The 13,908-nt window shown below is 44.1% G+C and overlaps 1 protein-coding gene across 1 annotated transcript in view; it reads right to left on the bottom strand.

Annotated features, from left to right (window-relative positions):
- Positions 1-13,908, bottom strand: part of DMC1 (DNA meiotic recombinase 1) — a 132,589-nt gene that overhangs the window by 35,874 nt on the left and 82,807 nt on the right. Inside the window, exons 9-10 of the mRNA XM_044301460.1 lie at positions 10,048-10,162; positions 9,749-9,809 (exon numbers count right to left, since the gene is read on the bottom strand). Coding sequence (XP_044157395.1) covers positions 9,749-9,809; positions 10,048-10,162 — 176 coding nt within the window. The remainder of the gene's footprint in view (positions 1-9,748; positions 9,810-10,047; positions 10,163-13,908) is intronic.

Genomic DNA, 13,908 nt, shown 5'->3' with positions numbered 1-13,908 from the left:
GCTCCCTGCTGCCGGCACAGTACAGTAATACACTGGTATGATCTATACCAGTGTATTACTGTACTGTGCCGGCAGCAGGGAGCGCACGGCGTCATAGCAACCAGTGACGCCGTGCGCTCCTGCTCTCAGGAGGGATCCAGGCCGCGGTTCCACGGCCCGCACACGGCCGTGTGCATGGGGCCTAAGGCTATAAAACGTGTAAACTCAGAATGTTATCTTAAACTTTAAACATGACTATGGGATTCTTCTAGGGAAATCATGTTTTAAAATAAATGTCCCTTCCTGGATCCTCCCACTGCCCTATCTTCAGCAGAAGATCAGCACACAAAGGAGAAGGTAGCAGCTTCTGCCCAACTACCTCTCTGTGCTAGAAGAGCTTAGAAGAACTTCTTTCTTTCCTTCAAGGAATGTATAAAATACATTTGCATATTAAATACAGAGGAGTCGGAGTCGGGGAGTCGGAGTCGGAAGTACAAAAAACTGAGGAGTCGGAGCATTTATCTACCGACTCCACAGCCCTGAAAACAACCCTAATTTGATTAGGTTTCCGTGGGTGATACACTCCAAATGAAGGCAAGTACCAGCACTCGTCGTTCTTCCCTAAGGGCGGAGCTGGTTCTGCATGGTTGTTGCGGAATATTTTGTCGATAAAGGCAACAATGTGTTCTCTCATCTCAGGCTTACTGTTCATGGTACGCTAAAGAGAGTTAAATCTAGACAGAGCTTGTTCCCTATTGTTCGGGAGTCTCACCCTGGTAGCTCGGAAGGGTAATGGAGAAACCCAGTGATTGGTTTCGTCTTTAAGGAACTCATTGTCCATTATCTTGATAAATTCTCTGTCTTCTACTGACAAAGCGACTTTATCATCGTCCTTGCTTGTGTGAAAGACTAATCTTCCCAAGTTGTCGGCAAAGAAGGGAGGAATGTCGTCAGGTGGTTGTATGAGGTCTGGAGGCTTCTCTTTCACCTCGTAGTGATGAGGGCAAGGTTTAATGCAAGTTGTGCGTCCATCTCCACGCACGTACGTTTTGAAAGAGTGGATTCTTGGTTGAGCCAAACATACATTTCCTATGACTACCCATCCCAAGTCCAGTCTCTGGGCGTATGGTGCATAGTCGGGACCATTACACTGTTGACGCACCTTGTGTACCCTTAGATTGTCTCTGCCAAGCAGGAGTAGAATCTCGGCATTGTTGTCCATAGGTGGGATAACGTTGGCTAGGTGCCTTAGGTGTAGTTGGTGAAATGCAGCTTCCGGGGTAGGAATTTCATCCCTATGAAATTGATCGCATTCAATCAGCGTCGGTAGAGGTATTTCTGTATTCCCACTGACGGAACAAGCGATGAATCCTTGTGCCCTCCTGCCGCTAGTCTCTATGCGACCCGAGCAGGTGTTTAAAATGTAGGGTTCTGACGGTCCCTTTATTCCAAAGGCTTCAAAGAATTTAGGTCCTGCTAGGGAGCCGTTACTTTGGTCGTCAATGATGGCATACATTTTTACTGCCTTTTCTGGTAGCCCCTCCGGGTAGACCTTGATTAGGCATATGCGGGCACAACATTTCTCACTCTGGCCCTCCCCACATACGTCCAAGCATGAGCAGGAAACAGCAGTGGCTGTGTTAGCGTTATTTTGGGGCTCCCCGCCATGACTTGGAGCGGGACTGGTGGTGACAGCAGCCAGTGAATCCCTTGTGAGTGGAGTTGGGTGCATAGCTGAGGCGTGTCTTTCACTATGACACTCCTCACACTTGATAATGGATTTACAGTCCTTAGCCATGTGCTCCAATGAAGCGCAGCACCTGAAACATACCCCAAGCTCGGTGAGGACTTTCTTGCGCTCCTGTATGGTTTTGGATCGAAATCCTCTGCATTTGTTCAGCGAGTGTGGTTTTTTATGAATGGGGCATTCACGATTGAAGGCCTTGTCTCCTGATGAGGTAGTGTACTGTTTACCAGTGGGTACTGCAGATAATGGTAGGTTAGTCTTTCTAACATTCACGCTGCTCTTAAAGTCTCTGTGTTTATGCACAATACTTTCATACCTTGATGATGGTGTCACTGAAGCTGTAGTATTGAACTCCAGGAAGTCGAGGCTGGGGTCGTTCCTCATCTGGGACTGTTCATCAATGAACCTACAGAAATGAATAAATGGGGGAAAGGTGACGTCATGCACTCTTTTGTACCTTGAGACTGATGCCGCCCACTTCTCTTGCAGGCTGTATGGTAGCTTCACGACAATTGGGTTCACCCCATGGGCAGTATCCAGGTAGCACAGCCCGGACAGACGAGGATCTCTTTTGGCGAGCTCCAGTTCCATGAGCAAATCACTTAAATCCTGAAGCTTGTGGACATCCTTGAGACTGATCTTGGGAATGTTCTGCAGTCTCCTGAATAGTGCCTTCTCTATTGCTTCTGCACTGCCAAAGGTGCGTTCGAGTCTCTGCCAGGCTGCAGCGAGACCTGCTTCTGCTTGTCCCACATAGACAGTTCTAAGGCTCTTGATGCGATTTGTGGAGCCTGGGCCCAGCCAGTTGATCAAGAGGTCGAGCTTCTGCTCTGCGGTTAGGTTGAGGTTGGCGATGGCGGCTTTGAAGGTTGCCTTCCAGGCTCTGTAGCTCTCCGCACGGTCATCAAATTTTGAGAGACTGGTGTTAATTAGCTCTCTGCTCACCATAAACCTGGCAAACTCAGACATATCTGATCTCTCACTGCTTGTTGCCATGACAACTTGTGATGCCCCTGGGGCGTATGGGCTGCATGGCGTGAAAGGGTGAGATGCTTCCGGGTAGAATGATGTTGCTGCAGGGTTGAGCTGTGGTCTAGCCTCTGTACATTCTGATGACTGCTGCTTGAGCTGTGGAGGTAAGCCAGGAAACACCTGGCAGCCATCTTGCTGTAATAGCTGTCCTTGAGAGGGCGCATCTGGGCGACTGTTATTGGATTGCTCGGGTGCTGTGGGTGTCACTGGCACTGTGGGTAGAGCTGGCTTGGAGGTTTCAGTGTTATTGGCTTGGACGGTACTGCACACTGGGGGTGGTGCAGATAACTGTTTCAGTACATAGTCGCTGGTGCGATCAACTGGATCGTCTATCTCCTCTGGTGGTAAACAGAATGAATCAAGGCCTTGGCTCAATGCTTGCTCAAGTAGTCTTACTTTTGCTAATGCAATTTCCTCTTCCCTCTCTGATTCAAGGATCTTTATTCGAGCCTCTGCTTCTGCCCTATAGGCTTCTGCCCTCTTGGCTTCCGCTTCTGCCCTCTTGGCCACCGCCTCTGCCCTCTTGGCTTCTGCCTCCGCTTCAGCCCTCTTGGCCGCCGTCTGTGCTTCTGCCCTCGCAAGGACTTCTTTTTCGGTGAAGGAACGCCTCACTTTGGATTGCTCTGCGTTTATGCGGGCTTCTAGTAACCTGTCGCTCAGGGCGGAGCTTCTAGAGCATGATGATCTGTAGGACCGCGAGGAATGTTTGGATGAATGAAATCTGTGTGATCTAGTTTCTTGCAAATGAGAAATGCGGAGTTCCACTTTATCTTTAGCATCCAGCACCATGGCGTCTCTTTGTCTGTCTATTGATTCTGCCTTGCACAATTCTGACGGGGCTTCTTCAATATTAGAGTCTTTTAGAAAGGTTATATACCTTGTGGACAGTCTCTTGTATCTTTCGTGGGCTGCGTTCAGCCGCCCGACGGCAACTTGTAGGCTGGTGGCATCGCCTGAGGAGGACTTAATTCCTGATATGAGGGAGGAAACTCGTTCCCATAGCTCTTCCAGGTTGTCACATAGCTCATCTTTCCTGGTGTGATAATTTTCCGTGATCTTTATAGTTGGTTTGAGAGAGCGCCTTGGTCGTGTGACTTGGTCTGCTGGAAGTGTGAGTTCTACCTCCAGCTCTTCATAATGATCAGTATCAGGTTGCATTTGCTTTGTTTCATCACTGGGGAACTGTACGAGGTCATTTTCGGCCATTTTGATTTAAGGTGCGCTGTCTCTTTAAGCAAATGAACTTTCGAATTGGGGGCTGAAAATTGCAGTGCGGCTCAGATGAGGCACCCCGATAAGGTTCCTAAAGTGTTTTCAGTGAATTGCGGGGTTCTGGTTTGAGGGAGGCCCCGCGTGCATAAACAGTTCTTATATCATGCGAGCAAGGGTTAACATAGGATGTAGAAAGTGGCTTGGCAAGTAGTGGAGGACTTCCAGGCAAGAGTATATCTACTGCGGACACGCCGTGCTTCCCCTTGGGCTTATGGGACGTGCACTGTTGCCGGGCAGATTTGCTGCGAGTGGGCCTGTTGCAAGGGAGGTTCCTGAGTGTGGCACTGGGCTCTGAGGGAACCTGTAGCCGGGCATTGGACTTTGAGACGGGTATTGACTGGGGGATAAGGCTTTAAGGCATCAGTTTTTGACTGTTCTGTCCCCACATGAAGGCGAATTAAGGTGTAACTGATGATGACCTTGTGACTGTCCTACCTTCGTATCCAAGCAGTGGAGCAGACCGGACCGGCAGATGCTCAGGTTAGATGGATCCAGACGTAGACACGAGGATGCAATCAAACGTGGGTTTATTTGATGCAAAGCAGTGACATACGGTGATGCAGTACAGGAATGCAGTAGATGCTGTGATGTGGATGTCTTTGCTGAGGCAACTGCTGAGGCAACTGCTGGTCAAAAACTGATGCCTTCACAAGCCAAGATGTGAGTCTCTAGTCACAAGGAGTGCAGCACTGAAAATGGCTACAGGAAGTGACAAGGACCAAGGCTGCTAAAACCACGCCCAGAAAGAAAAACTTTATAGACAAGGAACAAGGCGTGCAGCATACGAATTCTGGCCAGCAGATGGCAGCAGAGAACAATACGTTGGTAACAACATAGTGAAAGAAGATATAATAATACAGTGCAGGAATTCAATTTGAAAAGAACAGCACACAGTTTATAGGTCACATTTAATGTGGAAAAAGTTCTGAAATGATTCATCTTTGACTCATTTTTTTACTTCACAGAAACCTGACATTTTAACAAGGGCGTGTAGACTTTTTATATCCACTGTACATAGGTGTTCAGGGTGTGTGTGTTTATATATAATATGTGAGTGAAGATGGAGAGATATCTATCTATCATCATTTACTGTATCTATTTACATCTCTATATCTACAGGTGAAACTCAAAAAATTAGAATATCGTGCAAAAGTCCATTTTATTTCAGTAAGGCCCCATGCACACGGCCGTTGTTCACGGCCGTGTGCGGGCCGTGGAACCGCGGCCTGGATCCCTCCTGAGAGCAGGAGCGCACGGCGTCACTGGTTGCTATGACGCCGTGCGCTCCCTGCTGCCGGCACAGTACAGTAATACACTGGTATAGATCATACCAGTGTGTTACTGTATTGCGGCGGCAGCAGGGAGCGCACGGCGTCATAGCAACCAGTGACGCCGTGCGCTCCTGCTCTCAGGAGGGATCCAGGCCGCGGTTCCACGGCCCGCACACGGCCGTGAACAACGGCCGTGTGCATGGGGCCAAATGCAAATGAAAAGGAATTGCATTAATGCAGCTTAAAATTTAGAATTTTCTGAAAAGGTTTAATATTCTAGGCTCAAAGTGTCACACTCCAGTCAGCTAATTAATCCATACCCCCTGAGCAAAGGGTACCTCAAAATTGTGACTTTGCCATAATCATCCAAATGATAATAAATAAAGGCCTGAAATATCTCACTTTGCATGTAATGAGTCTATTTTCATATGTTAGTTTCACCTTTTAAGTTGTATTACTGAAATAAATGAACTTTGCACAATATTCTAATTTTTCGAGTTTTACCTGTATCTATATCTACTGTGATGGAAGGTGTGTATATCTCACCCAAATACCTCAGCTGGATGAGATAACTGAAATCCAGAAAGCTGTAGTGGTTTCAGCAAAGTGTAGTTTGCTGAGACAGGTTTAATTAGATTCTGTTCTGGTTTTCTGCAGTTTTAAAGAGACCCAGGGCTAATGTCTGTGATTGACCATAATGCCGATGGCAGACAGATGCCACGGTCTTTTGTAACCACAACATCTGAGGTGGCTTTCCCCAAGAGTGCGGCACCACATATAGTGGTCCGCAATACACAGGTACCAGCCCTATCATCCCTATTATCTCCTAGCAACCATGCATGAAAATCGCACCGCATCTGCCATTCATTCATCTATGGGGCAACGCACAAGTGATGTGTGAAAATCACCGCTCATCTGAACAGCCCCATTTAAGTGAATGGATCTGGATTTCATAAGCGGAAATTCGCTAATCTTGATTATACGTTAAAAGTCCATGTAGATTGTACGTGTATTTGATGGAATGTCCGTGCAGGCTTTAGTATGTCAGGAAGACTACAATCCATGAGACAAAAATTGAATTAACAAAATCAAATATTTAAAAAGGGATTTTTTTAATCATAGTCTCTCACAGCATATGCACTCAGCACCTGACCGTGATTTTTCATTTTTAACACTTATGACAATTGATTATATTTCAGTCACTACACACAATATGTTTAACACTCTGATAAATCGCAAATTCTTCTGGATTTACAAACTTCAAACACTCCACCCAGAGGACTAGAAAGAAATCACTCAAAGAGTCAACAAGTGATTTTTACCTCAGTATTCAGTGTCCCTTTTAAGGCCTCATGCACACGACCGTTGTGTGCATCCGTGGCCGTTGTGCCGTTTTCCTTTTTTTTTCGCGGACCCATTGACTTTCAATGGGTCCGTGGAAAAATCGGAAAATGCACCGTTTTGCAGCCGAGACAGTGATCCGTGTATCCTGTCCGTCAAAAAAATATGACCTGTCCTATTTTTTGGACGGACAACTGTTCACGGACCCATTCAAGTCAATGGGTCCGTGAAAGAACACGGATGCACACAAGATTGGCATCTGTGTCCGTGATCCGTGGCCGTAGGTTACTTTCATACAGACGGATCCGAAGATCCGTCTGCATAAAAGCTTTTTCAGAGCTGAGTTTTCACTTAGTGATGGGGACGCTTCAGATTAGAATATACTAAAAGAACTGTGTACATGACTGCCCCCTGCTGACTGGCAGGTGCTGCCAGGCAGCAGGGGGCAGACCCCCCCTCCCCCCCCTGTAATTAACACATTGGTGGCCAGTGGGCCCCCCCCCTCCCCTGTAGTAAACTCATTGGTACCCAGTGCCAGGCAGCAGTGGGGAGTCATGTACACAGTTTTTTAGTATATTCTAACCTGAAGCGTCCCCATCACCATGGGAACGCCTCTGTGTTAGAATATACTGTTGGATCTGAGTTTCACGATCTAACTCATATCCGACAGTATATTCTAACATAGAGGCGTTCCCATCGTGATGGGGACGCTTTAAGTTAAAATATACCATCGGATTGGAGAAAACTCTGATCCGATGGTATAAAAGGGACTCCTGACTTTACATTAAAAGTCAATGGGGGACGGATCAGTTTTTTTTCAATTGCACCATATTGTGTCAACGTCAAACGGATCCGTCCCCATTGACTTGCATTGTAATTCAGGACGGATCCGTTTGGCTCCGCACGGCCTTTTTTTTCATGTCCGTGGATCCTCCAAAAATCAAGGAAGACCCACGGAGGAAAAGACGGTCACGGATCACGGACCTACGGACCCCGTTTTTGCGGACCGTGAAAAAATACTGTCGTGTGAATGAGGCCTTAGTCTGTATTTTAATCTTTTTATCACGCGTTCATAGATATTTTTTTTGATTATGCATCTCCTTTTTAAAATGTTTGATGTCATATGCTGTTCCCACTCATAACATTTTAATTTCCTTGCCTCTACCAATATGGTACTTGCATGACGAAGAAGACGGCAGGTCTATGCAAAGTCTTGCAATTGTAACAATAAAATATTCCGTTTTTTTTTTAAATCATCTCTGCAGCACCCCTTTTTAATCTAGTTTCTATCCTATTTTATATTATTTAGGAGGGAGCAGCTGCCCATCTCAAGTGGTTATTGGACCAAGTCCAGTTCAAGGCTACATACAAGAGCATCTCTGGTAAGGGCAACTGCAACCGAGGGGATAAATTCTGACATCTGGGGGTTATAGATAAAGAGCACAAAGGGCGCTCCTAGTGTTTCTCTTCATCCACTGCAGACAATAGACCTTGTTACTCATTTGTGACACAAGTGGGCTTCTACTGCATTAATAGGCACACTGTTGACTAAGCCACATAGCTATGACATTTAGGCCTCTTTCACACGGGCGTGAGTTTTTTTGCCCGGATAAGAGCCGGGTGCGTTGCGGGAAAATGCGCGATTTTTTCTGCGCAAGTGCAAAACATTGTCATGCGTTGCACTCGCGTGAGAAAAATCGCGCATGTTTGGTACCCAAACCCGAACTTCTTCATAGAAGTTCGGGCTTGGGATTGATGTTCTGAAGATTGTATTATTTTCCCTTATAACATGGTTATAAGGGAAAATAATAGCATTCTGAATACAGAATGCATAGTAAACCAGCGCTAGAGGGGTTAAAAAAAAATAAAAAAATTTTAACTCACCTTAGTCCACTTGCTCGCGAAGCTGGCATCTCCTTGTGTCTCCGCTGCTGATGAACAGGACCTGGGGTGAGCTGCTCCATTAAATACAGGTTAAGGACCTTCGATGACGTCACTCCGGTCATCACATGGTACGTCACATGATCTTTTACCATGGTGATTCACCATGGTAAAAGATCATGTGATGACCGGAGTGACGTCATCGAAGGTCCTTAAGCTCTATTTAATGGAGTAGCTCACCCCAGGTCCTGTTCATCAGCAGCGGAGACACAAGGAGATGCCTGGCTTCGCGAGCAAGTGGACTAAGGTGAGTTAAATTTTTTTTTATTTTTTTTTAACCCCTCTAGCGCTGGTTTACTATGCATTCTGTATTCAGAATGCTATTATTTTCCCTTATAACCATGTTATAAGGGAAAATAATAATGATCGGGTCTCCATCCCGATGGTCTCCTAGCAACTATGCGTGCAAATCGCACGGCATCCGTACTTGCTTGCGGATGCCATCCGATTTTCACACACCCCATTCACTTCTATGGGGCCTGCGTCACGTCAAAATCGGAAAATATAGAGCATGCTGCGATTTCAACTGAACGCACAAGTGATGCGTTAAAAACATCGCTCATGTGCACAGCCCCATAGAAATGAATGGGTCAGGATTTAGTGCGGGTGCCATACGTTCGCCGCACGGATCGCACCTGCACGGAAAACTCGCCCGTGTGAAAGGGGCCTTAGGGGGAGAGGTAATGGGGCATAATAGGCTACCATGTACTGGTCTAAAAAGCAAGCGATCATATGGTTTATTGATCAATAACTCACCTGTTAAACTCCCTGCTGCTACAGCTCCAACAGTCCGATGGTCCCCACCAGTATTTATTTTCCTGCAGTGATGACATGCCATGCCATACATATAATGATTGGCTGCAGCACTAACATGGTGACTGCTGAATGGTGATAAAGGCCTACTGGAGCATTAGGAGATTTACCTGGTGTTTTTTATTTTGCAATTTCTACTAGTAAATTAGTTTTTGAAACAGCTGGAGAACCCTTAATTGTGCAAGCTTTTTCTTCACCTTTAAGTCTTCCTCATATATCTGAGGTGCTCTACAGAAGTGTTAGAGCACACGTCTACCACGTATGTTTTTATCTTTGCCATATGAACGACAAAATTCTGAGCATTGTAATATGATACGTGATTTCTAGCATTTAAAATTAAATCATAACTTACGTCATTGTTGCTCCTGGATCAGCAGTCATTTGATTTGTAATAAATACAGCAACATTGTACTCTAAGAAAATAAAAGCTCAATTAAGAGTTTTACATTAGCTAAGGCTTCATGTACATGGCAAGGACATGTGCATGGAGCCTCAATAGCAGTTCAAGAAGTGAGCTGCAAAGCATGCTCTGTTGGATGTGTGGGGCTGTTCTTCCCTAGATGCAAAGCTGTATATTGTTTTATAGGAAAAGTAGCACTGCACATAGCAGAAGTAAACAGAGCTTAATTGTTTGGTAAACTAAATTCTCACCTTCAGAAATTTTCTGAAGTCTGGACAACATCTGAGCTAGTTTCTGCTGTCTTTCAGCCAATTCTCCACGTCCACTGAAATCCACTCGAAAGAGAGCCATTACAGAATCAATAATCTAATACCATCAGAAAATAAGACCGAACATAGTTTACAACATATGTATATACAGTTGGCATGTGCTCGGTATGTAATTAAAAATGTTCTTACAATTAGCAATTAAATTTCAAACTGAGTGTTTTACAATGCTAAATAAATTCAAGCATAGTAAGTACCGTTTTTTTCAGACTATAAGACGCAAAATGGAGGAAAAGTGGCGGTGCGTCTTATAGTTCGAATTCTAATGACCAATTCCATTATGGAAACGGTCATTAGCATGCGGGGCACAGTGAGGTAAGGGCAGCTCTGCGCTGGCTGTACTTACCCCTGGTCTACTTCCGTGTCCCGCTGTGGTGTACTGGACCCACACACAGCTGCAGGACACAGTGCACTATAACCTGACACTGTGTCCTTCAGGTCACAGTACACAGTGGGACCTGGAACAAGCAGTGTTGTGAGTCCTGGATATGAGGCGCCGTGCAGAGAAACAGAGGTAATTATTTATTTTATTTTTTACGTCTGATCTGAGGTTGGATGGGGGCTGGGGGTGCGATCTGAGGCTGAGTTGGGCTGGGGGGGTTGGGGAGTCCGATCTGAAGCTGATAGGGTCTGACTGGGGGTTGGGTCTGAGGCTGCTGGTGGTTGTGGGGTCCCATCAGAGGCCGATTGGGGCTGGGGGGGTCCAATCTAAGGCTGATTGGGCGTCTGATCTGAGCCAGATTAATAAAGCTCTGTGCCTCTCTGTTACCTTTTTACTACAAAATCACAGTGAGAAAGTTGCCACTGTGATTTTGTAGTAAAAAGGTCACAGAGAGGCACGGAGCATTATCAATCATGTTAATGCTCTGTGTCTCTGCCGTCTGGAACAGGGCTTGGCTCTCTATCACGCAGCGGATTACCCGCACTGGATTCGCTCGTGTGAAAGAGCCCTAAATGTCCTTGGGCTGGTCATTTATCTCTGAATGGACGTTCTGGAATGGCAGCTGCACGCTAATCGTGCGAGGGCCCCACTGTCAGTGACAGCAGGGCACCCCAGAGAGAAGGCAGGGACCGTTCCTCGGTGTCCGTGCCTTCTAGATCGCTGTATACACAGCTCTCAACGAGTATACAGATCAGGAAGCGCATGTGACCGCCGGGGCTGGGAGAGTGCAGGAGCTGTAGGGTCTTCCACAGACCTCAATCAGCCCTGTATTGAGGCTGTACAGTACTGAATTCTGCTGTACAGCCTCTCTGGGGGGTGTATATACCCTTTAACTGGGGCTACTATGTCAGCCCCAGTTACAGGAGAAATCAATAGTCCTCTTGGGGGACACAAAATGTAAAGTAAAAAAATTAAAAATAAAGTGTTTTTAAAAAATAAAACAAAGTTTCACATAAGAAAATTTACCCACAAACCCGTTATTTAAAAAAATAAAAGAATAAAAGACATATTTGGCATCACCACCATATTTTTTTTCACCTCCCAAAAAACATAATGTTAATCAATCAAAAAGTCGTATGTACCCCAAAATGGTAGCAATAAAAACATAACCTCATCCCGCAAAAAATTAGCCCCCACACAAGACCATAGCCAGAAAAATAAAAAATATGGCTCTATGAAAATTGCAAAACAAAAACATTTTTTTTTCTAAAAATGCTCTTATTGTGTAAAATGTAAAAGAAGAAATAAAAAAGACATATTTGGTATTGCCACATCCGTAAAAATTGGCTCTACAGAAATATCACTACCCCATCAAGTGAACAGTGTAAAAAAAAAAAAAATAAATAAAGTACCAGAAAAGTTTGTTTTTAGTCACCTCACAAAAAAACATATCAATCAAAAAGTGGTATGTACCCCAAAATAGTAGCAATAAAAACAAGCCCTCACACAAGACTAAAGCCAGAAAAATGAAAAAAATATGGCTCTAAGAAAATGGCAAAACAAAAACAAAGCGTAAAAAACAAACAAAAAAAAAACTAGACATATTTGGTATTGTTGCGTCTGAAATGACCAGATCTACATAAATATCACATGATCTACCCCATCAAGTGAATGGTGTAAAAAAATAAATAGATAAATGACACCAAACAGCTTTTTTTGTGACTTCACCTCTCAAAAATGAGATAAAAAGCAACCAGAAAGCCAAATGTACGCCAAAATGGTGTCAATAAAAACTACAGCTTGTATCTTCCGGAATGGTGGCTCACTTCGGAGAAAATTATGGAGATGCTGCTGCTAACCCTCAAGAGGGACACCCACCCTCTAATCAGGATTTATAAAATTAAGACTCAAAATTGGGTGTGCACTCAACAACTGGCATTTAGAGGTTAAAAGTTTAATTAAATACTAAAAATATTAGTAAAATACACACATATATAGAATAAAATAACATGAAATACAATTCTATATGCTATATATCTGTCAGTTCGCATAAATATACACAGGGAATATTCACATTCAATTGCTGAAGAGTCTATTGTAGCACAATATATAAAGGGTATTCTGTGGAAATTCACAATCTACTACTGAAGAGTCTGTTTGTAGTACAATAGTAAAATATTCTGTTTTTTCACTGCCTTATAACTTGTCTGTATCTAGCCTATATATCGATTTTCAGAGTGTACTTCTAGTTATATTCAACAGTCTGATATATCAGTCAGTGGCCCATATTCAGTAATAATACCATTCATATTATATTGCGCACATATTCCGATTTGTGTTGGCTGGTTAAGTAATATCTCTTATAGTCTTATATTACCGGTCATGCCGGTCCTTAAACGGGTTATGGAGATAGTATCTCCTTACCTTCCTCGTTCCTGTTGCAAGCCTTCCTCTAGTTTGGCGAGGGCAACGCAGGACACAGTTGGCGTGTCTCTACGTGCTCTTTCCGCTAACTCACCCGACTTCTCGCGGGAGTTGAGGCTCTGTTCCGGTTTGACCCGCTCACGTGACTTGTATCTATCGCAACAAACGAAACAAGAGTCCGTCTTGATTCCAGGTATTAGTTATAACTGTTATAATTCTCGCATGGCCATGCAGATTGTTGCAGAGGTATTTCTCCTTTGAATAAGCGATCCAGCCCAGACGCGTTTCGGGAACTCTCCTTCCCTTCATCAGTGGACCACAGAATATCCTTTATATATTGTGCTACAATACAGACTCTTCACCAATTGAATGTGAATATTCCCTGTGTATATTTATGCAAACTGACAGATATATAGCATATAGAATTGTATTTCATGTTATTTTATTCTATATATATGTGTGTATTTTACTAATATTTTTAGTGTGTAATTAAACTTTTAACCTCTAAATGCCAGTTGTTGAGTGCTCACCCAATTTTGAGTCGTAATAAAAAAACTACAGCTTGTTTCGCACAAAATAAGCCCTCACGCAGCTCATTCAACAAAAAATAAAAAAAGTTATTGCTCTTAAAAACCATGACAGAAAATTTCATGTTAGAAAATCCAGATGCTACTCCCTCCCTTCTGAGCCCTGGCATATCCCCAAATAAAAGTTTACGACCACAATTGGGGTGTTACTGTATTCAGGAGAAAGTGGGTAGCAATTTTGGGGGGGAGAATATTCTCCTGTTATCGTTTGTGAAAAATAAAGTTTGGGCCTAAAGCACCATTTTCTTGTAAAAAAAATAAATAAAAATAATGTTTCATTTTCACACACAAGTATTAAAAATTCTATGAAACAGCTGTTGAGTGAAGTGCTCGCTACACCTCTTAAAAATTCCTTGGGTGGTGTAGTTTACAAAATGTGGTCACTTTTTGGGG

Source organism: Bufo gargarizans, chromosome 7 (assembly GCF_014858855.1).
Source record: "Bufo gargarizans isolate SCDJY-AF-19 chromosome 7, ASM1485885v1, whole genome shotgun sequence".
Taxonomy (NCBI): Eukaryota; Metazoa; Chordata; class Amphibia; order Anura; family Bufonidae; genus Bufo; species Bufo gargarizans.
The sequence above is the reverse complement of the archived record's forward strand: the minus strand, read 5'-3'. Positions and strand labels throughout refer to the sequence as shown.